The following is a 26,786-nucleotide window of genomic DNA, read 5'->3' on the forward strand; positions in this document are numbered from 1 at the left end:
TTGATTTGCAAAAGAAACTCAAAGTTAATCCTGCTATGTTTCCCTTAGACCAGATTTGTCTATTATTTCTGCAATGTGCTTTAACATCCTCTGTTATCAGTTTGCTATTAATTGGAAATTGGATCTAGGGACTAATCAGTTACAGGTTTTTTGTATTGTTTTGGTGATACTGGGCTTGAACTCAGGGTTAGTGTTCAGTAGGCTTGTGCTCTACCATTTAGATCATACCTCCAGCCCTACTTTTTGCTGGTTACTTTGTAGATGGAATCTCAGACCTTCTTGCCCAGGCTGGCTTTAAACAGTGATCCTCTTGATCTCAGCCTCTTGAGTGTGAGCCACTGGTGTGTGCCCAGCAGTTACAGACTTTCTTTATCGTTCATCAGGAGGCACATGATGTTCTTTTGAACAATTATTGATTCTTAATTCATTCATCAGGGATCTTTTTTTGTTTTAAAATGTAAGTTTACATTTAGTCAAGCTTTATCTTAAATAACAATCTTATGTTCTTCCTTAATAAAGGAAGGGGAAATGGAAGGTGAGGCAGTCGAAGCCATTGTGGAAGAGTCTGAAACTTTCATTAAAGGAAAGGAGAGAAAGACTTACCAGCGACGCCGGGAAGGTGGCCAGGAAGAAGATGCTTGCCACCTACCCCAGAACCAGACAGATGGGGGTGAGGTGGTACAGGATGTCAACAGCAGTGTACAGATGGTAATGATGGAACAGCTGGATCCTACCCTTCTTCAAATGAAGACTGAAGTAATGGAGGGTACGGTGGCTCCCGAAGCGGAGGCTGCAGTGGACGATACACAAATCATAACTTTGCAAGTTGTAAATATGGAGGAACAGCCCATTAATATAGGAGAGCTTCAGCTTGTTCAAGTACCTGTTCCTGTGACTGTACCTGTTGCTACCACTTCGGTAGAAGAACTTCAGGGGGCTTATGAAAATGAAGTGTCTAAAGAGGGCCTTGCAGAAAGTGAACCCATGATATGTCACACATTACCTTTGCCTGAAGGGTTTCAGGTGGTGAAAGTGGGGGCCAATGGAGAGGTGGAGACACTAGAGCAAGGTGAACTTCCACCTCAGGAAGATCCAAGCTGGCAGAAAGACCCAGACTATCAGCCACCAGCCAAAAAAACAAAGAAAACCAAAAAGAGCAAACTGCGTTACACAGAGGAGGGCAAAGATGTGGATGTGTCTGTCTATGATTTTGAAGAAGAGCAGCAGGAAGGCCTGCTGTCAGAAGTTAATGCAGAGAAAGTGGTTGGTAATATGAAGCCTCCCAAACCAACAAAAATTAAAAAAAAAGGTAAAGTAGTAGTCTTAAAAGTATTTTGAACTAATGATACAACTGTTCACATACAAGTTACTTTGTTATATTAAATTTATTTTTCAAGTTATTAAGTTCTAAAGAGAAGTAAATCTGTTAGTGCAATGACATAATTTCAACTTACATGAGTTACATTGGCTTTAGTTACAAAAACCAATGAAATATATTTGTAGAAATTAAAGTCTGTGCCAACCTAAGTACATTGAAACCCTATAGCAAGTGTTTTCTTTTGCATATAGGTGTAAAGAAGACATTCCAGTGTGAGCTGTGCAGTTATACATGTCCACGGCGTTCAAATTTGGATCGTCACATGAAAAGCCACACTGATGAAAGACCACATAAATGCCATCTCTGTGGCAGGGCATTTAGAACAGTCACCCTCCTGAGGAATCACCTTAACACACACACAGGTGCTGTATGAAAATGTGAAGACTGTAATATAAAGTTGGGTTTCAATTATCCACATTGATTACAAGGAGAAAGCTAAAGGAGTATTTCTGTAGGGTTTTTGTGCCTTTTTTGTAATCTTAATTTGATTTTTTTTTTTTTTTTTTTCTGGTCGTGGGGCTTAAACCCTGGGCCTAACTCTGGGCTTGAACTCTGGACATAAGCTGTCCCTCAGCTCAAGGCTAGCGCTCTACCTCTTGAGCCACAGCGCCACTTCCAGCTTTTTCTGCTTATGTGGTGCTGAGGAATCCAACCCAGGGCCTTATACATGCAAGGCAAGCATTTTACCATTGAGCCACCTTCCCAGCCCCAATTTTTTCTTTGTTTTGGTCGGTCATAGGGCTTGAACTCTGGGCTTGGGCGCTGCCCCTGTGCTCTTCAGCTCAAGACAAGTGCTCTTCCTCTTGAGCCATAGCGCCACTTCCAGTTTTCAAGTGGTTTATTAGAAAGAAGAGTCTCACGGACTTTGCTGCCCAGGCTGGCTTTGAACCTCGATCCTCAGATCTCAGCCTCCTGAGTAGCTAGGATTGTAGGCATGAGCCACTGGTGCCAGGCTCCCAATTTAAAAAAAAAAAAAAAAAGCATATGGACTTAGTTATAGGTGAATGTCAAGAAAACTTAGTGGAAGCCAAATACTTGTGGCTCATGGCTATAATCCTAGTTACTCAAGAGGCTGAGTCTTGAGTCTCCAGAGTCTCTGAGTTCTAAGGTTGATGAAGCTGTAGCTGTACTACATGCCCACCAAGCTAAAGAGGCTACCCAGAAAGCAGTTAACAGTGCCACTGGTGTTCCAACTGTTAAAAAATTGATCAGAGACCATGAAAAGAAACTCGTGCTTCACCAAAGAAAAATATCTAAACATCGAAAAACCTAAATATAATGGAAAGAAAATTGTAAAATATAAAATAATTTAAAAAAGGAAAGAAAACTGAACCTTATGTACTGAGCAAATGCCAGATCTAGCGAACAGTGCTAGTCCTAGATTACTTGATTTAAAATCAACAAAAAAACTACAAAAAATAGTAAAATATAAAACAATGTTAGACCTGGGAAAAAGAATTTTCAGCAAAGTACAAAAATTTAAAGCATTTCTTTAATTTTCTAATTCTTTATTGTGGAATAGCTCAGGATGTCAGTTCTAAGTAACAGAATTAATAACTGTGCAAGGAAATGTAATTTGGATTATAAAATTCTTGCTTTAATAAAATTCCTTAAACAATGGGGGGGGAGGAAAGAGGCTGAGAGTTAGAGGACTGGGGTTTAAAACCAGCCCAGGCAGAAAAATCTCTGAGACTTTAACCAGCAAAATCATTCAAGTGGTAGAATGCCAATTATATACAAGAAAGCCAAGCAAGAGTATGAGGCCTGGAGTTCAACCACAGTTTTGGCCCTAAAAGAAAATGCTTAGTGGAAAATAATCCAAATGATTTAAAGGAGATGAACCAGAAAAAAAGGCTATCTGGTTGTTATTTGGAATAATTCCTAGAAACCTGACCGTTGTGTAACTGAGGTTTATACAGTAATTACAGAAAAGTCCAAAAAGTTCCACATAACAATTGTCAGGCACTATGAGGACGAACAGAAATTGAAGTAAAACCCTGAGTAATTCATAATTGGAGAATGTAAGGTTTAAAATATTTTTTAGGCAATTTGAATGTTCAAGGGGTAGGGGTATAATTCAAATGGTAGGGTACTTTCCTAGGTTCAATCCCCATACCCTATCTCAAAAACAAAAGAACAACAGTGGCAGAACACTTAATGTCGCATATGTGAGGCACTGGGCTCGATTGCTAACACCATAAACCAAGCAAGTGTAAAACGATTCATTTGTCCAAGTGCCATATATACTTTAATAAGTTGTTCAAATATTCTAATATTAGCTTGGTGAACTGGATTGAAACGTTGAAAATATATTGGACATATGACTAAAAGCTGGCCCTATGGTAGGATATGTCAACATGAGTGTGCCTTAATGTAGACAGTCTCCTGTTCTAGACTTTTAGCTTTGCAAATGAGAAGTTGGATCTTTCTGGTCTCAGAGCTGATTAGGTAGAAGTTCATCCATCTAGTAACCAAGCCTGCAAGAGATTGACACAGGGCTAGAGGTGTGGCTCAAATAGTATAGCAGCCTGGCAAGTGCAAGATCCTGGATTTAAATTCTAGTATGACCTAAAGGAAGGAATCACATATATACACAGAGTGCCAGTTTATAGTGGGGAACAATTTTTTTTCTTTTTTTTTTTTGTCAGTCATGGGGCTTGAACTCTGGGCTTGGGTGCTGTCCCAGAGCTCTTCAGCTCAAGGCTAATTCTCTACCACTTTGACCCACAGCGCTACTTCCGGTTTTCTGATGGTTAATTGGAGATGAGTCTCACCAACTCAGATCTCAGCCTCCTATGTAGCTAGGATTACAGGAGTGAGGCAGGCTTATCTTTTCATTTTCTAAATGCAGTTGTGTAAGAGAAGCTCTTGCCTATGTCAAGATGTAATAAATGAGAGATGACTGAATGAGCATGGATCTTGGGCAGAGAGACAGTGGTTATGTAGTGCAGCCTGGTGGAAATTCCTCCACAGCAGTGTCTACTTCATTAATGTCATGACATGCTTACTTCTACCAGAGGTAAACCTCTTCCCCCTGGGAAGTACTAGGGTAAATAACACCAAAAGTTATTTTTCAGCTTATCTGTCCTAACAGAAATGAATACAAAATGAATACAACTAATTGTTTCACTTATCCTTACCTCTATACTGTACACTTACCACAGAAGAACTATCCTTCACACCCTCCTACACCTTTAGTAGTACTGAAGAAGGAAGGTGAATGAACAAATGAATATTCCTTCCTTAGAATTTCTTTTTTTTTTATTTGGTCGGTTGTGGGGCTTGAACCCTGGGCTTGGGCACTGTCCTTGCACTCTTCAGCTCAAGGCAAGCACTCTACTGCTTGAGCCACAGCGCCACTTCCCATTTTCTAGTGTTTTTTATTGGAGATGAGTCTCACGGACTTTTCCTGCCTGGCCTGGCTTTGAACCGTGATCCTCAGATCTCAGACTCCTGAGTAGCTAGAATTTACAGGCATGAGTCACCGGTGCCCAGCCTTATTGTCATTTTCTTTTTTTTTTTTTTTTGTCGGTCGTGGGGCTTGAACTCTGGGCCTGGGCGCTGTCCCTCAGCTCTTCAGCTCAAGGCGAGCGCTCTACCACTTGAGCTACAGCGCCGCTTCCGGTTTCATGGTGGTTTATTGGAGATAGGAGTCTCACGGTCTCTGCTGCCCGGGCTGGCTTTGAACCGCGATCCTCAGATCTCAGCCTCCTGAGTAGCTAGGATTACAGGCGTGAGCCACCAGCGCCCGGCTCTTATTGTCATTTTCTATTTATACTTAACTTTCTAGAATTCTTCCCATCCTCTTAGGAAATATTTCTGCACATGACTGGACCTATTCATTACATTGTTTTACATTGTTACACTTGTACTTCCTTTTTTTTTTTTTTTTTTCCTTTTTCTTTTTCTTTTTGTCCTAGTCCTACAGCTTGGACTAAGAGCCTGGGCACTGTCCCTAAGCTTTTGTGCTCAAGGCTAATGCTCTATTGAGCCATATCCCCACTTACAGCTTTATGGTTGTTAATTGGAGATAAAAGAGTCTCACAGGTTTTCCTGTCCAGGCTGGCTCTGAACTATGAAATCCTCAGATCTCAGCCTCTTGAATAGATAGGATTGTGGGCATGAAGCCACAAGCACCTGGATTTACTTCCATTCTGTTTTTGATTTTTAGTTTTGGGTGTTTTTTTGTTGTTGTTGTTGGTTTGGTTTGGTTTTGGTTTTTTGGCCATTGAGCTTGAACTCAGGGTCTGGGCACTGTCCCTGACCTCTGCTCAAGGCTAGCACTTTACCACTTTGAGCTGTAGCTCCACCCCCAGTTTTCTGGTGGTTACTTGTAGACAAGAGTTGTATTACAGATTTTCCTCCCTGGTCTGGCTTCAAACTGCGGTATATGTAGGTGGTAGTAACAGTACTGAGGTTTTGAATTCAGGCCTTTTGAATCCTAGGCAGGGCCTCTACCACTTGAGACACATCATCAGCTGAGTTTTTGGGTTTTGGTTTTTTTTTTTTTTTTAAGGGGTAGGTTTATTCATTGTTCCGGCTGGCACCAGGCCATCTTGGTCCTCCACGAGGTGGGGAAAGGCCTGGGAAAGAGAACTGGGAGAGCTGGGAAAGAGAGAGAGAAGAGCTAGAAAAGAACAGAGAGAGAGCAGAGAGAGCTAGAAAAGAACAGAAAGAGAGAGTTGGGTTTTGGGTATTTTTTGGGGAGAGTCATGGGCCTTGAACTCCGGGGCTAGGCGTTGTCACTCAGTTCTTCAGCTCACGGCTAGCATTCTACCACTTGAGCCACAGCACCACTTCCAGTTTTCTGATGGTTTATTGGAAATAAGAGTCTCACAGACTTTCCTGACCATGTTAGCTTTGAACCTCGATCCTCAGATCTCAGCCTCCTGAGTAGTGAGGATTACAGGCGTGAGCCACCAGCATCCGGCTCCCCATCCCCTGTCCCCTGTCCCCCACTCTCCGTCCCCCGCCCCCACCTGGTTGTGTGGCCTGAACTCTGGTCCTGGGCACTGTCCCTCAGATCTTCAGCTCAAGGCTAGCGCTCTACCACTTGAGCCACAGTACCACTTCCGGCTTTTTCTGCTTATGTGGTGCTGAGGAATTGAACCCAGGGCTTCATGCATGCAAGACAAGCACTCTACTACTGAGCCACCTTCCCAGCCCTCAGCCTGAGTTTTTTTTTTGTTTGTTTGTTTTGTTTTTTTTTGGGGGGGGGTCCGGTCGTGGGGCCTGAACTCTGGGCCTGGGCGCTGTCCCTCAGCTCTTCAGCTTAAGGCTAGCGCTCTACCACTTGAGCCACAGTGCCACTTCCGGCTTTTTTCTTTTTGCTTATGTGGTGCTGAGGAATCGAACCCAGGGCCCCAGGCATGCAAGGCAAGTGCTCTACCACTGAGCCACCTTCCCAGCCCCTCAGCCTGAGTTTTTATCAACCTTGAATCCATAGTGATTGGATACAAACTAGGGGCAAAAAGGGGTTTTGTATTCAAAGGTAGCAGATTCAAATTAGATAATAAGCAAAAAAGTTTGGTGTGTTCTTGCATCCTGTGTTGTAAATTTAGCTAGGCCTTCCCATATCTTGTAGAACTAGTCTTGGGTTAAGGCAGAGTTGATAGGATGACTGAATTCTCATCTTAGGCAACAGTTGTGTGCTATACTTTGAACTCTGAACTATGCCTTTGATCTTGTTCTGTTGTCCTTTTCTCTATCTAGGTACTCGTCCTCACAAGTGCCCAGACTGTGACATGGCCTTTGTGACCAGTGGAGAATTAGTGCGGCATCGTCGTTACAAACATACCCATGAGAAGCCATTTAAGTGTTCCATGTGTGATTATGCCAGTGTAGAAGTGAGTGTCAAGTTCCTTGTTGGTATCTTTCATGGTAGACCTGTAATCTGGCACTACTAAAGAAAATCAGTTCAACATGTCAATATATGAGTTGATTAATATCAATATCTTGATGATCAATATCACTTTTTTTTGATAGAGCAAACATGTTTATTTACTCTTCTCAAAAAAAATTGAAGGTGATTAAGAATAGCTTATATAAAAGTTCTCAAAGTCCTCTATGTTGAATTGAAACTCCTTTGTACAACTATTTGAAGATAATAAACATTTTAAAAGATTTTTAAAAAAAAAGAAGGGCTGGGAAGGTGGCTCAGTGGTGGAGCGCTTGCCTTGCATGCCTGAGGCCCTGAGTTCAATTCCTCAGCACCACATAAGCAAAAAGAAAAAAGCCGGAAGTGGAGCTGTGGCTCAAGTGGTAGAGCACTAGCCTTGAGCTGAAGAGCTGAGGGACAGTGCCCAGGCCCAGAGTTCAGGCCCCACGACTGGACCCAAAAAAAAAAAAAAAAGAAGAAGGAAATCAGATCTGAGGGTCATGGTTCAAAGCCAGCCTTATTAGGAAAATCTGTGAGACTTTTATTTTTAAAACTCAGCAAAAAGCCAAAAGTAAAAGTGTAGCTCAAGTGGTAGAGCACCAACTTTGAGTAGAAAAGCCAGTGGAGGGCAAGAGCCCCTGAGTTAAGGCCCCAGGACTGCTGCAGATTTTTGTCTGGAAGAGTAAATGTGGATGGTTAGCTAAGAAAAATTTGGAAGCTATAGAGGTGCTTGCCTAACATATGCAAGGCCCAGTGTTCACTTCCCAACATTGCAAGAGAGAAAGAAAACAGCTCAGTAATGCTGTTGGGATAGTTACTAACTTAACAAGTGTGAAATTTTAGTGTGTAAAACGTAAATGCAGAAATTTTTTTGTTTTTCATAAAATCAGAGCAACTTAAATTTCAAGCTAGATACTGGTGATTCACACCAGCACTCAGGAGACTGAGATCTGAGGATCACGGTTCAAAGCCAACGCGGGCAGAAAAGTCCATGAAAGAGGCAGAGGCTCACAACTGTAATCCTAGCTGCTCAGGAGGCTGAGATCTAAGGATCACAGTTTGAAGCCAGCCTGGACAGAAAAGTCTCCATGATATTCTAACTCAAAAACGCCAGAAGTGGCACTGTGGCTCAAGCGGTAGAGTGACAGCCTTGAGAACAAAGAGGCTCAGGGACAGTGCCCAAGCACTAGGATCAGCAAAAAAGAAAAGTCCATGAGACTTTTATCCTCAATTACCATCAGAAAACCAGAAGTGGCTCTGTGGCTCAGAGTAGTAGAGCACTAGCCTTGAGCTTAGGGACAGCACCCAGGCCAAGTTCAAGTCCCCAGACCCCCTTCCCTCCCACCCCCACCCCCAAAAAAAAACAGCTACATCTTTTAACTACTAGAGATGTAGCTCAGTGGTAGAGTGTTTACCAAGCATGCATGAGGCCCTGAGTTTGATCACTAGCACCACACACACAAAAGTAAAATAGTAAAGAGAAAAGCACATACCTTATCACACACTTAAAGCAATTACCAAAAGTAATTAATCCTTTTTTGTGTGCTCATGGTACTGGGGTTTAAACTGAGGGCTTACCCTTGCTAGTCATTATCTTTTAGACTTTTCCTACCTGAAGTGCCCTAAAACTAATCAAGTAAGCATTTGTACCTAATCTATAGTGTTCATGCTAGCAGTCTGTTAACAGAAGCATAAGAGGTTTGATTGCTTTCATATTACAGGTCAGCAAATTAAAACGTCACATTCGCTCTCATACTGGAGAGCGCCCGTTCCAGTGCAGTTTGTGCAGTTATGCCAGCAGGGACACATACAAGCTGAAAAGACATATGAGAACACATTCAGGTAGGATTTCTCCCCTCCTGGTATTAGTGAGCTCTTTTCAATGATCCTATAATAGCCTGTGAGTCACCACATACAGTCATTGCGTACCTGAATGGAAGACTTAACAAAGGCTCTGGCTTAGCCTCTGAATGCATAATTTTAAATCTAGAGTTTTTAACTCTAGTCTTTTTTGTTAAAGTGTAGTCACATGCACTGCCCCTAGCCATTGTGCTTCCCTGGTAAGTGGGACAACAGGTGCACTCCACTGTGCCCAGTTGGTTAAGATGCTGTATGTGGTGGCACATGATTGTAATTCCACATATGGAATGCTGAGCTGAGACAAGAGACTCAGGAGTCTGAGGCCAGCCTAAGGCTACAGTATCGACTTTGAGAGCAGTCTGGTCTACATTGCATGAAAGAAAAAGGAAAAAAATATTTAAAGACAAGAAAAAGTTGGAAGTCCTCCATTAGTCTCTTCCAAAGATTGGCCTTGCCATGGAAATTATCTTTTTACATGGAAGATTATGTAGAAAAGCTAGACAGCAGAAGTTTAGGGTTTGTCATCTCTGAAGATAGGCTTGAGTTTGACATACAGAATAAGTCTCAGACTTACTAAGTAGAACTTAGAGTTTCTATGGCCCAGTATATCTGTCTGCCACATTAGTTACTCCCAATTGAATCATAATATTCATTTAATTTGTTTATTCTGTATTTCCTTTTAAGGGGAAAAACCTTATGAATGTTATATTTGTCATGCTCGGTTTACCCAAAGTGGTACCATGAAGATGCACATTTTACAGAAGCACACAGAAAATGTGGCCAAATTTCATTGTCCCCACTGTGACACTGTCATAGCCCGAAAAAGTGACTTGGGTAAGTAGATTTACTAAAGGCAAATGAAAAACAGAAAGTATAATGAAAGTGGAAAGAGCCATTGATTCCTGGAGTCTGTCTGCTCTTCTTGCTTCTACCATTTTCCCTCCTTTTTTTTTTTTTTTTTGGATAGTACTGGGGATTGAATTCAAGGCTTCTCACTCACTGGGCAGGTGCTCTACCACTTTAGGCACTCCTCCAGTCCATTTTTGTCTTGGTTATTTTCAAGCCCAACCTATGATCATTTGACTTGTACTTCCATGTGTTTGTAGGGATGACAGTCATATGCACTGCACCTAGCCATTGTGCCCAGTCCTTGGTTGAGATGGCCTTTTGGGAAATAATAGATACATATTTTTTGTTGGTCGTGAAGCTTGAACTCAGAGCCTGGGTGCTATCCCTGACCTTTTTCGCTCAAGGTTGGCACTCTACCACTTTGAACCACAGCGCTGCTTCCAGATTTTTGGTGGTTAATTGGAGATGAATCTCATAGACTTTCCTGTTTGGGCTGGCATTGAATTGTGATTCTCAGATCTCAGCCTCCTGAGTAGCTAGGATTACAATTGTGAGCCACTGGTGCCTGGCTTATTTTTTAAAATCTTTTTGCCTAAACTGATCTCCCATTCTCCACCTCCCAAGTAGCTAGCATTGTATCCTTGAGCCATTATACCTGACTTAGATTTTTGTTTTTAAAGCCTAATCCATAGACTTCCTTTTTCCTTTTAACATTTGCCTTTGTGATCTCATCAGCTCCATAATCTCATTCAAGCCCCCAAACAAAATTGATGTTCCTATTTCAGATTTTTTTTGTTGGAGGGGGGAGAGAGATTGGGTTTGTTTGTAGGGCTTGAACTCAAAGTCTGGGCTCTGTTCCTCCCTAAGCTTTTTCACTGAAGGCTAGCACTCTACCACTGTGAGCCACACTGCCATTTCCAGTTTTCTGGCAGTTAATTGGAGATAAGAGTCACATAGACTTTCCTGCCTGGGCTGGCTTTGAACCATAATCCTCAGATCTCAGCCTTCTATCTGAGTATAGCTAGATTACAGGTGTGAGCCACCAGCACCTGGCTAGGTGTGTGTGTGTGTGTGTGTGTGTGTGTGTGTGTGTGTGTGTGTGTGTGTGTGTGTGTGTGTGTGTGTGTGTGTGTGTGTGTGTGTGTGTACACATGCATACGTGTGTGCACGTGTGTGCATGTATGCACCAATCCTGGAATTTGAACTCGGCCTAGGCTCTGTCCAGGATTAGCACTCTACCACTTGAGCCACAGCTTCAATTTTGGTGCTTAATTGGAGATAAAAGAGTCTTGTGGACTTTGTACCAGTCTGGCTTCCAACTGCAATCCTCAGATCTCAGCCTCCTGCGTAGCTAGGATCCACAGGCATGAGTCACTGGCTCCTGGCTTCTTCCTGTTTCAGATCTTTCAGTTAGATTTCCTTTATAGCCATTTATCCATTGCTATAATCACCTCTACTTCAATAACACTGCAATTGTAAATTCAACATGTGAAACTAAAGCTCTATAACTATTCCACACTTTCCCATCAAAATAGACACACACAGCTTAGTCTTCATCTTTTTCCACAATTCACACACTCACACACACACACACACACACACACACACACACACACACACACACACTAATTTCAGTAGATTTCCCTGACATGCATCTTCTTCCATAGTCAGTAACTCTTCCTGGCCTCACTTCTTGGGTTTCTCATCACTTCTTTACTTCTAAATCCTTTGCTAGCCTTCTTGTCCAGCCTGCCATCTTCTCCCACCTACCTAATTTAATTGCTTTCTCTCTCTCTTTTTGATGCTAAGTGCTAGACTGCTGAACTTACACAACCTCAGCCAGCCCACAGAATAATTTAAGAAGTAGAATAAATGTAGGAGTAATTTGTTGCAATGCTTGTTTGTGTTTTCTAAAGTTCAGCTTGGCTTTTTATATTTTGCTCTCAGGTGTCCACTTGCGGAAGCAGCATTCCTATATTGAGCAAGGCAAGAAATGCCGTTACTGCGATGCTGTGTTTCATGAGCGTTACGCCCTCATTCAGCATCAGAAATCACACAAGAACGAGAAGCGCTTTAAGTGTGACCAGTGTGATTATGCTTGTAGACAGGTAGGAACTGTCATAGTTACAAGGCCGTTAATGCCTGCCCTATCCATGTCGGGTATTCTCAGAGGGTTTTTATATACCTAGTACAGTGACTACTTCTAAGAAAAATACTTTCAAATTGGTTTATGAGGGCCCTCACCAAAATCAAAGGTTCCTTGTCAGTTGTATCTGGGTCTTCAGCTGCTGTTTAAGTCAGTCAGATTTACCCAGTCCTAAGACTGACTACACTTCTTTCTCAAAACCGTGTTGGAGTTAAGTCCAGAATTTGAGGGAAGAACATAATCTGGTTCTGTGACATGTTCAGACTTTAGAGAAACAGCCCACTAGGGGTGAACAGATTTCTTTGTGCTAGGATTTATGGAAGCAGTTTTGAATTCTTGTAAAAGATAACTTTATCATGTCAATCAGGTTAGCCCCTGTTGTAAGGGAAAGGCCACATGCACAGCAGCTGGGATGGTGGCCCTGTAACCAGGCCCTGGGGCCTCTTTCCTGTTGTCTCTGTTTTCAGGAGAGGCACATGATCATGCACAAGCGCACCCATACTGGGGAAAAGCCTTACGCCTGCAGTCACTGCGACAAGACCTTCCGCCAGAAACAGCTCCTCGATATGCATTTCAAGCGCTACCATGACCCTAACTTTGTCCCTGCGGCCTTTGTCTGTTCTAAGTGTGGGAAAACATTTACTCGTCGGGTAAGAGTCAGTGTTGTAATGTTACTTCCCCATATTCTTTTTTTTTTGGGGGGGGGGGGGCGGGTCCGGTCGTGGGGCCTGAACTCTGAGCCTGGGCACTGTCCCTCAGCTCTTCAGCTCAAGGCTAGTGCTCTACCACTTGAGCCACAGCACCACTTCCGGCTTTTTTCTTTTTGCTTATGTGGTGCTGAGGAATTGAACCCAGGGCCTCAGGCATGCAAGGCAAGCTCTCTACCACTGAGCCAACTTCCTAGCCCCACTTCCCCATATTCTTTTTTTTTTTTTTTTTTTTTACTTGCCCATATTCTTAATATCACATTCTTGGTCTTCCACTACAGAGCAAGGCTTTTTTTCCTCCTAGGTTACAAATATAGTGAAACGTTATCATTTGGTAAGGGTCCATCATCCCCATCTGGAGGTGTTCAGTCCATGTGTGAACCTTCCACTTCTGGGAACAGCACTATCTTTGAGTAGTTTAATGTATGAAGGAATTGTCTTTGGATTAAAACCTGTACTTCATTCCACCTCTATCTAGTTTAAGTCTGTCTTAGGTCTTCCCTGTTGCTGTTTTAGCCAGCTCTGCTGGCTGCTTAGCCTCCCCTTAGAAGACCTAGCTTTATCTTCTGAGGGTTAATCTCTCTTCTTTCTCTGGATCTTCTCTTTTTTCCTCTGGATTGAGACCTCTGAATGACAGGAGAAAGCTCAGGTAGATAACAGAACTTTCAGGCTTAAATATGGATTCCCAAGATTTTGATTTCATTAGAAAAGCTAGAAATTCCAATTTGATCTTAAGCTTTTTTAGTAGTGTAAAACAACAGTTATTCCTTTTGTCAGAATACCATGGCAAGACATGCTGATAATTGTGCTGGTCCAGATGGTGTAGAAGGAGAAAATGGAGGAGAAACAAAGAAGAGTAAACGTGGAAGAAAAAGAAAGATGCGTTCTAAAAAAGAAGATTCCTCTGATAGTGGTAAGTGGCTTTTTTCTTTTTCCAGTATTGAACTTATTGCTAGGCAGGTCCTCTACTGCTTATGGGTGGCTTGTTTATTGATTTAGTTATGTGTGGCAGATTTTGGAACCCAATTCCAATGGATAAGTGTGTGAGATATAGTGGTGGCCAAATCACTCTTAACTTCTTTAATTCTAGTCTTCCTAATGTGCATTTACAACAGGAGCTAATTTATTTCCTGGGTTAATGTTATTGTATTTACTTTTTCAAATTAGTGATAGTCCAAGGCTAGCAGAGTTTCTTTCCCATGTTATTTTACATGTAGTCCAGATTTGAGCAGTGACTGTAATGGACATCAAGGTAGTTGCTTAAGTATCTTGACTGTGTTTTTCAGCCTAGCCTTGAGGTACTTGATGAAATCATCTTGAAGGCCAGCCACATGTTCTTCCTACCTTAATCTCTGCACCTATCATTTAACCACCTTTTTTGCTCTCTCATTAGTTCTCTATGGTGTGATAATTGCTTTTCTAGTCAGATGTGCCTAAAATTTTTGATTGAAAAGGTCATAGAGAGCTCTGTTTGGGGGAATGGTGGTGCCTAATTCCGCTAAGGACTTTTTGTTTTCGTTCTTGGTTTTCTCAGTACTAAGATTTGATCTTGGGCCCTTGAATTTGCTAGGCAGATCCTCTACCACTTGAGCCACTACCCCTAGCCCTCATTTAGTCTTTTGAATTGCTGGTTAGTAAAAATAATGTAATGAGAATCAGGCCCTGTGGTTTATGTTTATAAATCCTATCTACTCAAGAAGCTGAGAGTTAGAGGATTGCAGTTTGAAGCCAGTCCAGGCAAAAGTCAGTGAGACTCCTATCACCGGTTAACCAGCAAAAAGCTTATTTATAGTTGTGGATAAAGCAGTATTGCATCAGCTGTGAACAAAGAAACCTGAATGAGAGCTCGAAACCCTGAGTTAAAGTCCCAGTACTGGCATGCACAAAAAATGATAATAGTGGGAGAGGATAGAATTTTTGGAAAGTAAGCCAATTAGAGAACTTCCATCACTCTGTGTTTTATTATAAAACTTGCTCATTGAAAGCTCTAGCTTAAAAAAGTTTTTAAGGCCTTCAATTTTGAGTACTTCTGGCAAAATATTGTCTGGTAAGCATAAGAATAAAGTAAGCCGGGCGCTGGTGGCTCACGCCTGTAATCCTAGCTACTCAGGAGGCTGAGATCTGAGGATCGCAGTTCAAAGCCAGCCCGGGCAGGAGAGACTGTGAGACTCCTATCTCCAAAAAACCACCAGAAAACCGGAAGTGGCCCTGTAGCTCAAGTGGTAGAGCGCTCGCCTTGAGCTGAAGAGCTGAGGGACAGCGCCCAGGCCCAGAGTTCAAGTCCCACGACCGACAAAAAAAAAAAAAAAAAAAAAAAAAAGAATAAAGTAAATCAGCCAGGCACTGATGGCTCACGCCTGTAATCCTAGCTACTTGGGAGGCTGAGATCTGAGGATCACGGTTCAAAGCCAGCCCAGGCAGAAAAGTCCATGAGACTCATACCTCCAATAAGCCACTAAAAAACTAGAAGTGGCACTGTGGCTCAAGTGGTAGAGCACTAGCTTTGAGCTGAAGAGCTCAGGGACAGAGCCCAGGCCCAGAGTTTCAGCCCCACAACCATCAAAAAAAGAAAAAATCAGAGGTTGGAGGTATAGACCAGCAATTGAGTACCTGCCCAATAAGCATCCCAGTACCAACCCTCTCCCCCCACCCAAAAAAGAAGAAAGAATGATGAAATTCAGGCATAGTAGCTTATACCTGCAAAAAAGAATTTGTGTGCGTGCATGCGTCTGTCATCTGTGTGTGTACATGTGTACACTAATCCTGGGGCTTCAAATCAGGTCCTTTTTTTCAAGGCTAATACTCTGCCACTTGAGTCCAAGCTCCATTTTTGGCTTTTTGCGTAATTGGAGATAATAAGTCCAACAGACTTTTTAAAGCCTGGGCCAGCTTCAAACTGCGATCTTCAAACCTCAGCCTCCTTAGTAGCTACAATCACAGTGAGTCACTGGCACCCAGCATTCCTAGAACTTGAGGCTGAGTCAGATGGATCTTGAATGTTAAGCTACTGGCCTACATAACAAAAAGTAATTTTTTTTTTTTTTTGGTCGGTTGTGGGGCTTGAACTCTGGGCTTGGGTGCTATCCCTCAGCTCTTCAGCTCAAGGCAAGCGCTCTACTGCTTGAGCCACAGTGCCACTCCCAGTTTTCTAGTGGTTTATTGGAGATAAGAGTTTCACAGACTTTCCTTGCCCAGGCTGGCTTTGAACCATGATCCTCAGATCTCAGCCTCCTGAGTAGGATTACAGGTGTGAGCCACCGGCTCAAAAGTAATTTTTTTTTTTTTTTTTTTTTTTTTTTTTTTTTTTTTTTGAGCTAGGTGTTGGAGGCCAATGCCTACAATCCTAGCTACTCCAAAGGCTAAGATCTGAAGATCATGGTTCAAAGCTAGCCTGGGCAAGAACATTGTTTATGAGTTTCTTATCTCCAGCTAAGCACCAAACATATCAGAAGTGGAGCTGTGGTTCAAGTGGTAGAGCACTAGCTTTGAGTAAAAAGGCTCTGGGTTAGTGCCCAGACCCTCAGTTCAAGCCCTAGACCTGGAACCAAAAAACAAAAAAAAACAAAAAAAAACTTTTGATGGTGGTGGTGCTAGAGATTGCACTTGACCTTTCATTGAGCTATATCTCAGCTCTTTTGCTGCCCTTTTAAGTTAGAAAATCTACAAAAGCACACTAGCCTTTACTACAGGTCTTTGTGGGATCTCTTGATTTGGCTAAGAAATTATTGCAGTGAACTGTTGGGAGATACCAAGTAATGTCAGTCAGACCCCAGATATTACCAGTGCTTGCAGTGACCTTGATCTTTGGGATTCCCTGTACTTTTTTTTGCAGAAACTCCTGCTACTGTGCTCCAAGCCCTTTCTTCCCCTAGTACTGCCTTGTTTCTATCTGTGGTTCATCTTCAGCATGGTCAGCTTCACTTCCTAATTGCACATTTCCAGAAGTCTCTTTAAACTAAAGAGATTATTGATGGTTCCTAATCAATTTCTACACTTCTTCCTTTTGTCTTTTTGCACTACTGGTTTGTTTGTACCTTTGTACCCAGTGTTTTTTTATGCCCCCAGAACGAGGAAATCAGTATGGACTTGATGCATCCCGCTGCTGACAAAGGCCCCACAATCTTACTTGTCCCATCCAGGAAGTTCTGCCTATTGGCCATCAGCAAAATGTACTGCTATTTTCAAGGCTTTTCTTCTAAAATATCACTAAGCCAGTAATCTTTTGACCCTGTCAACCTTCTTTTTGTGCCCCCTCCCTAGTTCTAACTGAATTTGTTAAGTCTTCTAGGCATTGGGCCAACTTAGGCAATAGAGAGCTTAAATAAATTCAGTTCAGAAGCACCTTGTTTTTTACACACTACCACCTACCAGTGAGTTCCCTGTGTCTAAGGATTTCAGTCATTTGATAAAGGAGGCATTTTGTCGTGAAAATAAGGCATTTTCTCACCGATTTTGTAAGTTTAAACATTTTGTTCCAGAGAAAATGTCTGTTTTAAGATAGCTAGTGCAGTCAGGCTCCAGTGGCTCATGGCTGTAATCCTAGCTACTCAGGAGGCTGAGATCTGAGGATCAGGGTTCAAAGCCAACCTAGGCAGGAAAGTCCGTGAGACTCTTACCTCCAATAAACCACCAGAAAACCGGACGTGGCACTGTAGCTCAAGTGGTAGAGCGCTAGCCTTGAGCTGAAGAGCTAAGGAACAGCACTCAGGCCCAGATTCAAGCCCCACAACCGACAAAAAAATAAAAGATAAAAAAAAATAAAGCTGAAAGTGAATCTGTGGCTCAAGAGCTAGAACGCTAACCTTAAGCAAAAAGAAGCTCAGGGACAGTACCCAGGACTGGCACATACACATAAAAAAAGTGCTTGTGTAAAGTGTAATTTCCTGGGCATGATTCTCAAGTCACTATTAATTGGGTTGGGATTGCTGTGTAGATTATTCAAAGAAAGGGAGAGAGGGTCTTAGTTCATGTAGCAACTCTCCCCACCCTTCCCCCCCCCCCCCTCACACACACACACAGGCTGTGAACCCAAAACAGATCTGGGACTCAAACCTGTATTATCTGGCTGTTTGTCAGTATTCTCTTTAGCAGTTCTCTCCCTTTGTTCAGATATTAGAATCAGTGGGTCTATAAATTAACCCATTGAAGCTGATAATTAAGTTTTGAGACTTTCGATGTAAAAAATCAGGGCTGGCAATGTGGCTTCGTGGTAGAGTGCTTGCCTAGCATGCATGAAGCCCTCGGTTCAATTGCTCAGTACCAAATAAACAGGAAAAGCCAGAAGTGGCGATGTGGCTCAAGTGGTAGCATGCTAACCTTGAGCAAAAGAAGCTCAGGAACAGTGCTCAGGCCCTAAGTTCAAGCCCCAGAACTGGCAAAAAAGAAAAAGGAAAATTCAGTAATAGTCTCAAAAGAACATTTTTTGGTGAGGGGTTCCTAGGGATTGAACTCAGGACCTTAGCTTTTTATCTCAAGACTGTTCATTGGTTTTCCCTCTCACAAAGACAGACACACACACACTCCTACCCAACCAGATATGGGCAGATTTCCAAGGATCAGGCTTAGTATCTTGCTTTATCCTTACATAGTAAAGGAGACATTTTTATTTTCAGCTTGAACACTATTTTGTAGTTGTATATAGCTAATAAAAGATGGAATTGGGCTGGGAATGTGACTAAGTGGTAAAGTACTTGCCTAGTATGCATGAAGCCCTGGGTTTGTTTCCTCAGTATCACATAAACAGAAAAAGCCAGAAGTGATGCTGTGGTTCAAGTGGTAGAGTGTTAGCCTTGAGCAAAAGAAGCTCAGAGACAGTGCCCAAGCCCTGAGTTCAAGCCCTAAGACTGGCAAAAAAAAAAAAGATGGAGTTTCCTCCCAAGAATTTGAAACAGAGACTCCTATCTCCAATAAACCACCAGAAAACCGGAAGTGGCGCTGTAGCTCAAGTGGTAGAGCGCTCGCCTTGAGCTGAAGAGCTGAAGGACAGCGCCCAGGCCCAGAGTTCAAGCCCCACGACCAACAAAAAAAAAAAAAAAAAAAAAAAAGAATTTGAAACATACCTGTAATCCTAGCAACTTTCAAGAGGTTGAGATCTGAGGACCTTGTTTCAAAGCCAGGCAAGGCAGAAAAGTCCATAAGACTATTATCTCCAATACACTACTTGAAAAAAAAAATCAGAAGTAGAGCTGTGGCTCAAGTGGTAGAGTACTAGCCTTGAGCAAAAGAAGCTCAGCAACAGTACCCAGCCCTGAGTCCAATTCCTAGGACCAGCACCAAAAAAGCAAGAATTTGAAACAATGATCTGAGATAATAGTGGGAAAAACACTCAATGTAAAGGAGGATTAATAGCATTTTAGTTGATTTGCCTAACTATTATAGTATCTGTTTACCGTATATCAGTGCTGATAGCTAGAAACGTGTGTGTGTGTGTGTGTGTGTGTGTGTGTGTGTGTGTGTGTTTTCTTGCGAATATTGGAGCTTTAACTCAGGGCCTTGTGTTCTTGCCTGTTTTTTGTTTGTTTTCCCCCACTTAAGTTGCTCCACCATTTAAGCCATACCTCCACTTTTGACTTTTTGCTTGTTAATTGGAGATAAAAGAGTCTCAAGGACTTTCCTGCTTTGGCTGGCTTCAAACTGGGATCCTCAGATTTCAGCCTCCTCAGTAGCCAGGATAACAAGTGTGAACCATTGGTGCCTGGCTGGCAAGCTTTTTTTTTTTTTTTTTTTTTTTTGGGGGGGGGGGTGGGGTCCAGTCGTGAGGCCTGAACTCTGGGCCTGGGCACTGTCCCTCAGCTCTTCAGCTCAAGGCGAGCGCTCTACCACTTGAGCCACAGCACCACTTCCAGCTTTTTTCTTTTTGCTTATGTGGTGCTGAGGAATCGAACCCAGGGCCTCATGCATGCAGGGCAAGCGCTCTACCACTGAGCCACCTTCCCAACCCCTGGCTGGCAAGCTTTTGTTTTGCTCATGTCTGGTGCTTTACCATTTGAGCTATGCCTCCAACCTAGCTTTTTGCAATTAGAGATAATGTCACTCAGACTTTCCTGCTCAGGCTGGCTTTTAAACATGATCCTCTAGGTCTTAGCTTCCTCAGTAGTTAGGATTACAAGTCTATGCTATGGGTACCTGCTGCAAATGCATTTTTTTTTACTGGCTTTTCTTTTTTAACTACAGAGCAAAAATATTTTTACTGAGCAGAAAATTAAACCAACAGAAAATCCCAAAGACTGTGCTTGAGTTAGAGGTATAGGACTTTTCTTTTTGGTCAGTTGTGGGCTTGAACTATGGGCCTGGGCACTGTCCCTATAGTCTTCAGCACAAGATGAGTCTCTACCATTTGAGCCACAGCACCACTTCTGGTTTTCTGGTGGTTCATTGGAGATAAGAGTCTCACGGACTTTCCTGCCTAGGCTGGCTTTGAACCTCCTGTGTAGCTAGGATTACAGGCGTAAGCCACCAGAGAGGTATGGGACTTTAAACATTTTTTTAAACATTGTATTACATGCACCAGATAAGGAAAGATGATCTTTCAAAAGACAGAAAAATCTTAGCTCACTAAAGGAGCTTTACTTAGTAAAGGAAATAAATGTGTAATGAGACTTCACAGACATATGATTGTCTGTTTTCTTTTTCTTCCACTACTCACCTTGCCCTACTACCTGTTCCTCCTCATTTCCATGAGAAGAAAATGCTGAGCCAGATCTGGATGACAATGAGGATGATGAGGAACCTGCGGTAGAAATTGAACCAGAGCCAGAGCCTCAACCTGTGACCCCAGCCCCACCACCTGCCAAGAAGCGGAGAGGAAGACCCCCTGGCAGAACCAACCAGCCCAAACAGAACCAGCGTAAGTTGCTTGCCTCTGCTCTTGCATCTCCAAATTGTGAGGGAACCAGGCAGGCGGGTCTGTGTTCTCAGGGAGGTGGGAACTAAGCCATGAAAACAAGTTAGGTCAGAATGGGAATAAACGCTCAGGAAATTACTTTTTAGAAGTTCTTACTGAAGAACATATGAGGAAGTCTCTACAAGCTTGTTAATTTCAAGAAGAAAACGTCCAGAGTAGAAGAGTACTTATGTTCTACAAGATGGGTATTGTTAATGTGGGCGAGTTTGGCAGGGTTGATATGGGAATGAACATAAAAGAGCCAAATTTTCAAGGATAAAATAATTTGTCTGATGTTGCCCCTCTGAAGAAATTCAGAACCATAGAGTCAAGTGTTGGCCTCCTGTTCTATAAAAAGACCCAGAGGAAATGTTTCCCTGCCACTTTACACCACCAGGTGTGAAATGTCTCCTTAATCTCTTTAGGAGTGGCTATTTCATTTTGGGAAGTTTTGTGCCAGTAACTGGGGCTCACTCAGAGCCTCACACTCTTGCTTGGCTTTTTGCTAGTTAATTGTAAATAAGAATCTCATGGACTTGTCCAGTCTGTCTGGCTTTGAACCTCAATCTTCAGATCTCAGCCATCTGAAGAGCTAGGATTATAGCCATGAACCACCAGCACCTGGCTTTTTTTTGTTTTGTTTTGTTTTTTGTTTTGTTTTGTATGGCAGTTCTAGGGTTTGAAATCAGGGCCTCACACTTGCTAGCTAGGTACCCTACCACTTTAAGCCACACCTACAGTTCATCTTTTTTTTTCTTCCATATTTTGTATATTCTCCTCAGCCCTGTGTTTAAATGTCTATCATGGGGGGAAAAAAAGATTAATAGGTCATATAGCCCTCTCATTTCACCTACACAATGTTTGAGTGACCAAACTAGCAGGAAAATGGCCTTCACCCAGTGTAGAGGTGTGGACGAGCTATAGAATTAAAAATGTCACCTAGCCCCAGGCACTGGTGGCTCACATCTATAATCCTAGCAACTCAGGAGGCTGAGATCTGAGGATTGTAGTTTGAAGCCAGCAGGGGCAGGAAAGTCTGTGAGACCCATCTCCAATTAACCACCAGAAAACCAGAAGTGGTGCTGTGGTTTAGAGGGTTAGAGCACTAGCTTTGAGCACAAAGAGATTCAAGGCCAGGCCCTGAGTTCACGCCCCACAACCAACCAAAAACAAACAAAAAAGTTACCTACAGCATACATTCTAAAGTATTCATAGTTTCAGATCATGTGCTATTTTGTGTGTGTGTGGGGGGGGGGTTCTTCTGATTTAGTTTTACTTGTTTCACACACTATTTATAAAGCTTAAAATCTAAATTTCTAACATAAAGGAAAAGTAAGGATTTCAAAATGTAAGTTAGGAGGTATATGAGGATGAATGTCAGCATTTTGTCCTTTGGCAGTTTCTAAGTATTAGGGCTCTATTTTATGTATGTCTACATTTTAGGTGTTTAAGGTGATCTTTCATTGACTTTATCCTCATCACCTCTAAGGGTTTCCTTTATTGCTGTCTTATTCACTGTCGTATCTGAAAAGACCCTTGTAGTTTCTGGGGTTTTTAATGTACTGTTTGTTTTGTCTTTGCTTTGCTTTGCCAGCAACAGCCATCATTCAGGTTGAAGACCAGAATACAGGTGCAATTGAGAACATTATAGTTGAAGTCAAAAAAGAGCCAGATGCTGAGCCTGCAGAAGGGGAGGAAGAGGAGGCCCAGCCAGCTGCCACAGATGCCCCTAATGGAGACCTCACACCTGAGATGATCCTCAGCATGATGGACCGGTGATAACGGGGCCTTACTTGTCTCCAGGACTGTTCTAGGCTGTGTTTAAACGGCCTAAATTTTAATTTTTCTCCTTTTCTTCTTTTGGCTTTGGGAAAAGCATCATTTTACACCCATTTTACCAAACATACTGAGAACGAAAACTTCAAGGATGATGTTAGAAAAATGTGATTTAACTAGAACTTGCTGTTTGATGTTAGCAAATCATGGAATGTCCTGAGTTCCTGAGGGTTTACTGTGAAGTGTTGAGGACAGTGTTGATGCCTAACTAGTTTTCTGAGATGGAAACAGACATTGAGCCCTCTCTCTTGATTTAGTAAACCACTCCAGAATGGCCACGGGTTTCCCAGAGTTCTATAGTCTTCTTCCCAAGAGAGTTTTTAATTGTAAATGCAGACTTGGGAAGGACTTAGACTTTTAACCTGTTTTTTGCTTTTGCTTTTCCCTGACTCCCTTTGCTCGGAGCCAGCTGCACACCAGTAGTATGGCATGCTATGATCAGTTCCTGTCCTGAAAGCTTTGCCTCTTTCTTGGCAAAGTCTCTGGTATGGTCAAGCTTGTAAATAACTTTTTTACATTTTAATCTTTTCCATTAATTAAGAGATTGAAAAAAAAAAGTGCAGTGTAAGAAAACCCAGCATTTAATTACTTGCAAATTAAGTTACCACGGACTCGGTGGTGTGTAAATGTTGACCAGGAATTGGATCACAATCATGTAGCAGAAAAGCACCCAGATTGCTGTCTGCTAGTGATGGATACCCATGTGGAGGTGATTTTCAGCCCATGGAGCCAGCATTTGAACCTTGTACAATTAACTTTATGATTTCCCATCAACATTTTCTTTGCTCTATTTGTAGCTAAATGTTGTATTTTATAAATCTTCTGTTAAAGCCAGAAGGGTGATTATGAATGGGTCACAGCAGCCCAGAAATGCTGGGCCAGAAAATTTTACTAGGTCAGTAATTTAAACTTTGGATCTGAAAAAAAAAAAAATTTATAATAATGTGAAGCAAAACCAACTTAAAAAGTGATTCTTGCACATGAACTGTCACATGTTTAAAATGTGTTTTTTAGAGAGCCTCAGTCTTACTGATTTCAAACACTTTTTTCTTCTGTGTATTGCTTTTAAGAGAGCCATCAGTTAGCTATCAGACTCTAGGTTGATGCATTTTGTACTTAGCTGTACTGTGTGATATTTTTCATTATTTTAGGACGCCAACATGAGACCTGTAATAAAATATGTAATGGGGTTGAAAGCTGGGGAGGAGGAGGATCTACTGCTGTACAGCTAATAAATCATAACGGATTAACAGGCACGCTTAAGACTCCATCTGGCATGATTCCTGCCTGCTGGGAGCCCAAGGGGGCCTGTGCATGGCTCCAGGTTGCTCAGACCTCCTCTTCTCAGGCATTCTCTATCCCTAACATACTTCTTTTGCAGTAGATGAGATGGTTTGGCAGATGACAGGATATTGGATGCAACCTGCTTGCTGCAACTTTTAACTTCCCAAAACTGTGTGTGTGAATAAGAGGCAAGTGAGTGGACCACTGCCAACTTCCACGAACCACCTTAGGAATGTATGCCCCATGTACAGAATGAAGTGCCCCAGAGCTGCCTTGAATAGAAAGAGCTGGGTGAGAAACTGTTCTTGGAATCTTGGCTCAGAGGGCTTAGGGTCACCCAGGCTCATGGGAGCAGAGATTTGGGTCCAGCATGACAAAAATCTGAGAATCATGGTTCGAAGCCAGCATAGACAGCAAAGTCCATGAGACTCTTTATCTCCAGTAACTACCAAAAAAGCCACAGTGGGCCTTTTGTTCAAATGGTAAAAGCACTAGTCTTGAGCATAAAAGCTCAGGCCCCGATTTCAAGCCCTACGACCAGTACCAAAAATAAATTAAAAAAAAAAAAAATCTTGTAGATTTGAATGAATGTTAGTAAACCTCAGACTGTAAGAACACAAATTCTTCATCCCACCCATGGGCTAGCTCCCCTACCAGAATTGTTAAGATGGGTACATCCTTTTCTAAAAGAAGTAAATCTGCAGAACAGTGAAGCTATATTTATCTGCATCTTCAATGTAGTTTGTTTCTAATTGTGTATATTCAATTGTTTGAAAGTGGATTTGTTTTGGCTAGTGTGGGGGCAAGAGAAGTAACATAATGGAAGCTGGGAAGTGATTCATTTTTATATAGCCCATATATCCATATAGCCCATATATCCTTCCACAGAGGCCAGTTATCACTTGAATTCCTCCACTGAACTTTGAGCAGCAAGTTCCCGAACCAGTTTGCAACTCCCTTCCTCATTTTTAAACCACAGGACTTGAGTAAAGTAATTTGCCAGGCTCCAGTAACTAACCTTTAATCCTAGCTACTTGGGAGATTGAGACCTGAGGATGTTGATTCAAAGCCAGCCTGCACAGCAAAGTCCATGAGACTCTTGTCTCCAGTTAACCACCCAAAAAAAAAAAAAAAAAAAAAAAAATGGAGCTATGGTTCAAGTGTTAAGAGTGCCAGCATTGAGCAAAAAACGTCAGACAGCATGCAGGCCCTGACTTCAAGCCCCAGTACCAGCATACATTTTTATTTTATTTTTCTTTATCTTCACACCTCTGCAAGCATTTAGCCCTTTTTATTGCCCAGCAGACACCTTAGCCTTCTTGGGTTTTTGGTCAGGATCCTCTCCTAAAACCATCCCTCACCCTGTACTTCTCAGACAGCAGGGCTGATTCTTATTGGGAGCTTCAGCATCTTAGTGCCCAGTGTGGTGTGCTGTCCAGAACAAGCTGAAGGCTTCACTTCAGTGAAGGAGTTATTGTAAGATCTGAGGCCAGTTAAGGTTTGTTTTGTCATTATTTTCCTGATCACTATCAGAAAAGGTGTCTGACTGTCCCACACACCAGTCCCAATCTCTATGTAGATCCTGGTTGCCTTAGTGGCTCTTGCCTGCCGCAAGTACTCACTTGGTACAGGGGCTGACCTGACCCTCCTGTTGTTGCTCCTGTTCTTGGACTTCAGGGTCCTGCCTGAGAACTATTGTAGCCCTTTTGATCATCACTATTTTCCATTCAGAATAGAATCCTAGGGAGGAGTTTTCCATCCTCTCTGAAGTCCAATCCTAGGGTTGCTGTGATCGATTTTGCAAATGCCTCTGCTCAGTGTTGATACTATTACTGTGGACACTCTCTTAAACATAAAATCCTTAGAGCAAGCTGGGTGCCATTGGCTCACGCCTATAATCCTAGTTTAAAGAAGCTGAGATCTGAGGATTATGGTTTGAAGCCATCCTGAGCTGGAAAGTACAGGGGACTTATCTCTAGTTAACTACAATAAAAAAAATTTTGAGTGGTTCAAGTGGTAGAGCACTATCCTTGAGCCCAAAATCTTAGGGACTGTACCCAATCCCTAAGTGTAAGACCCAGAACCACCACCACCACCACCCCCCCCCCAAAAAAAAAGAAAAAGTCCTTGAAGCAACACGGGTCCGGTCTTAGGGCCTGAACTCTGGGCCTGGGCGCTGTCCCTCAGCTCTTCAGCTCAAGGCTAGTGCTCTACCACTTGAGCCACAGTGCCACTTCCAGCTTTTTTCTTTTTGCTTATGTGGTGCTGAGGAATCAAACCCAGGGCCTCATGCATGCAAGGCAAGCTCTACCACTGAGCCACCTTCCCGGCCCTGGAGTGACACTCTTAATAAGTTAATAGCTCCTGCTTACAAAAAGGAACTGAAGCCAGGTGCTGGTGGCTCATGTCTGAAATCCTTGATAGTCAGGAGGCTAAGATCGGAGGATCACAGTTCAAAGCCAACCCAGACGGAAAGTCCATGAGACTCTTTATCTCCAGAAAACCAGAAGTGGCACTGTGGCTCAAGTGGTAGAGCACTCACCTTGAGCTGAAGAGCTCAGGGACAGCACCAAAGCCCAGAGTGCAAGCCGCCATGACCAACCAAAAAAAAAAAAAGAACTGAAGCTGGGTACTGATGGCTCACAGCTGTAATCCTAGCTACTCAGGAGACACAGCTGGGGAAAAATCCATGAAACTCAAACTACTCAGAAAAAGCCAAAAGTTGTGCTGTGGCTCAAGTGATAGAGAACTAACCTTTAGCACAAAGAGTCTCGGGGCAGCACTCAGTCCCTGCCGAAGTCATGGACCCTAGATTCAGAACAGCAGGACAGGACCTGTGCCCCGCTGTGCCCCTCCCTCCCCTGGGCGCCTGCCCGCTTCGCTAGCCTGGCCGTGGGAGGGGTGGGCCGCTTGGGATTCCCCAAGCGGACGGCGCCCCCTGGTGTTCACGGCAGACCCTGCGGGGC

The 26,786-nt window shown here is 42.7% G+C and overlaps 1 protein-coding gene across 3 annotated transcripts in view; it reads left to right on the top strand.

Moving 5' to 3' along the window:
• The window catches only part of LOC138807001 (transcriptional repressor CTCF), a 56,128-nt gene extending 32,336 nt beyond the window's left edge, over positions 1 to 23,792 (top strand). For all 3 annotated transcript variants that reach the window (XM_069992555.1, XM_069992554.1, XM_069992553.1), the window contains 10 exons: positions 520 to 1,309; positions 1,570 to 1,740; positions 7,091 to 7,224; positions 8,978 to 9,098; positions 9,801 to 9,950; positions 11,913 to 12,073; positions 12,579 to 12,761; positions 13,596 to 13,731; positions 20,503 to 20,664; positions 22,295 to 23,792. In XM_069992555.1, coding sequence (XP_069848656.1) covers positions 529 to 1,309; positions 1,570 to 1,740; positions 7,091 to 7,224; positions 8,978 to 9,098; positions 9,801 to 9,950; positions 11,913 to 12,073; positions 12,579 to 12,761; positions 13,596 to 13,731; positions 20,503 to 20,664; positions 22,295 to 22,479 — 2,184 coding nt within the window. In that variant the 5' untranslated portion in view covers positions 520 to 528 and the 3' untranslated portion in view covers positions 22,480 to 23,792. The remainder of the gene's footprint in view (positions 1 to 519; positions 1,310 to 1,569; positions 1,741 to 7,090; positions 7,225 to 8,977; positions 9,099 to 9,800; positions 9,951 to 11,912; positions 12,074 to 12,578; positions 12,762 to 13,595; positions 13,732 to 20,502; positions 20,665 to 22,294) is intronic.
• The last annotated feature ends 2,994 nt before the right edge of the window (positions 23,793 to 26,786 follow it).

This window comes from Dipodomys merriami, unplaced genomic scaffold (assembly GCF_024711535.1).
Source record: "Dipodomys merriami isolate MVZ:Mamm:240054 unplaced genomic scaffold, mDipMer1.0.p SCAF_41, whole genome shotgun sequence".
Lineage (NCBI taxonomy): Eukaryota > Metazoa > Chordata > Mammalia > Rodentia > Heteromyidae > Dipodomys > Dipodomys merriami.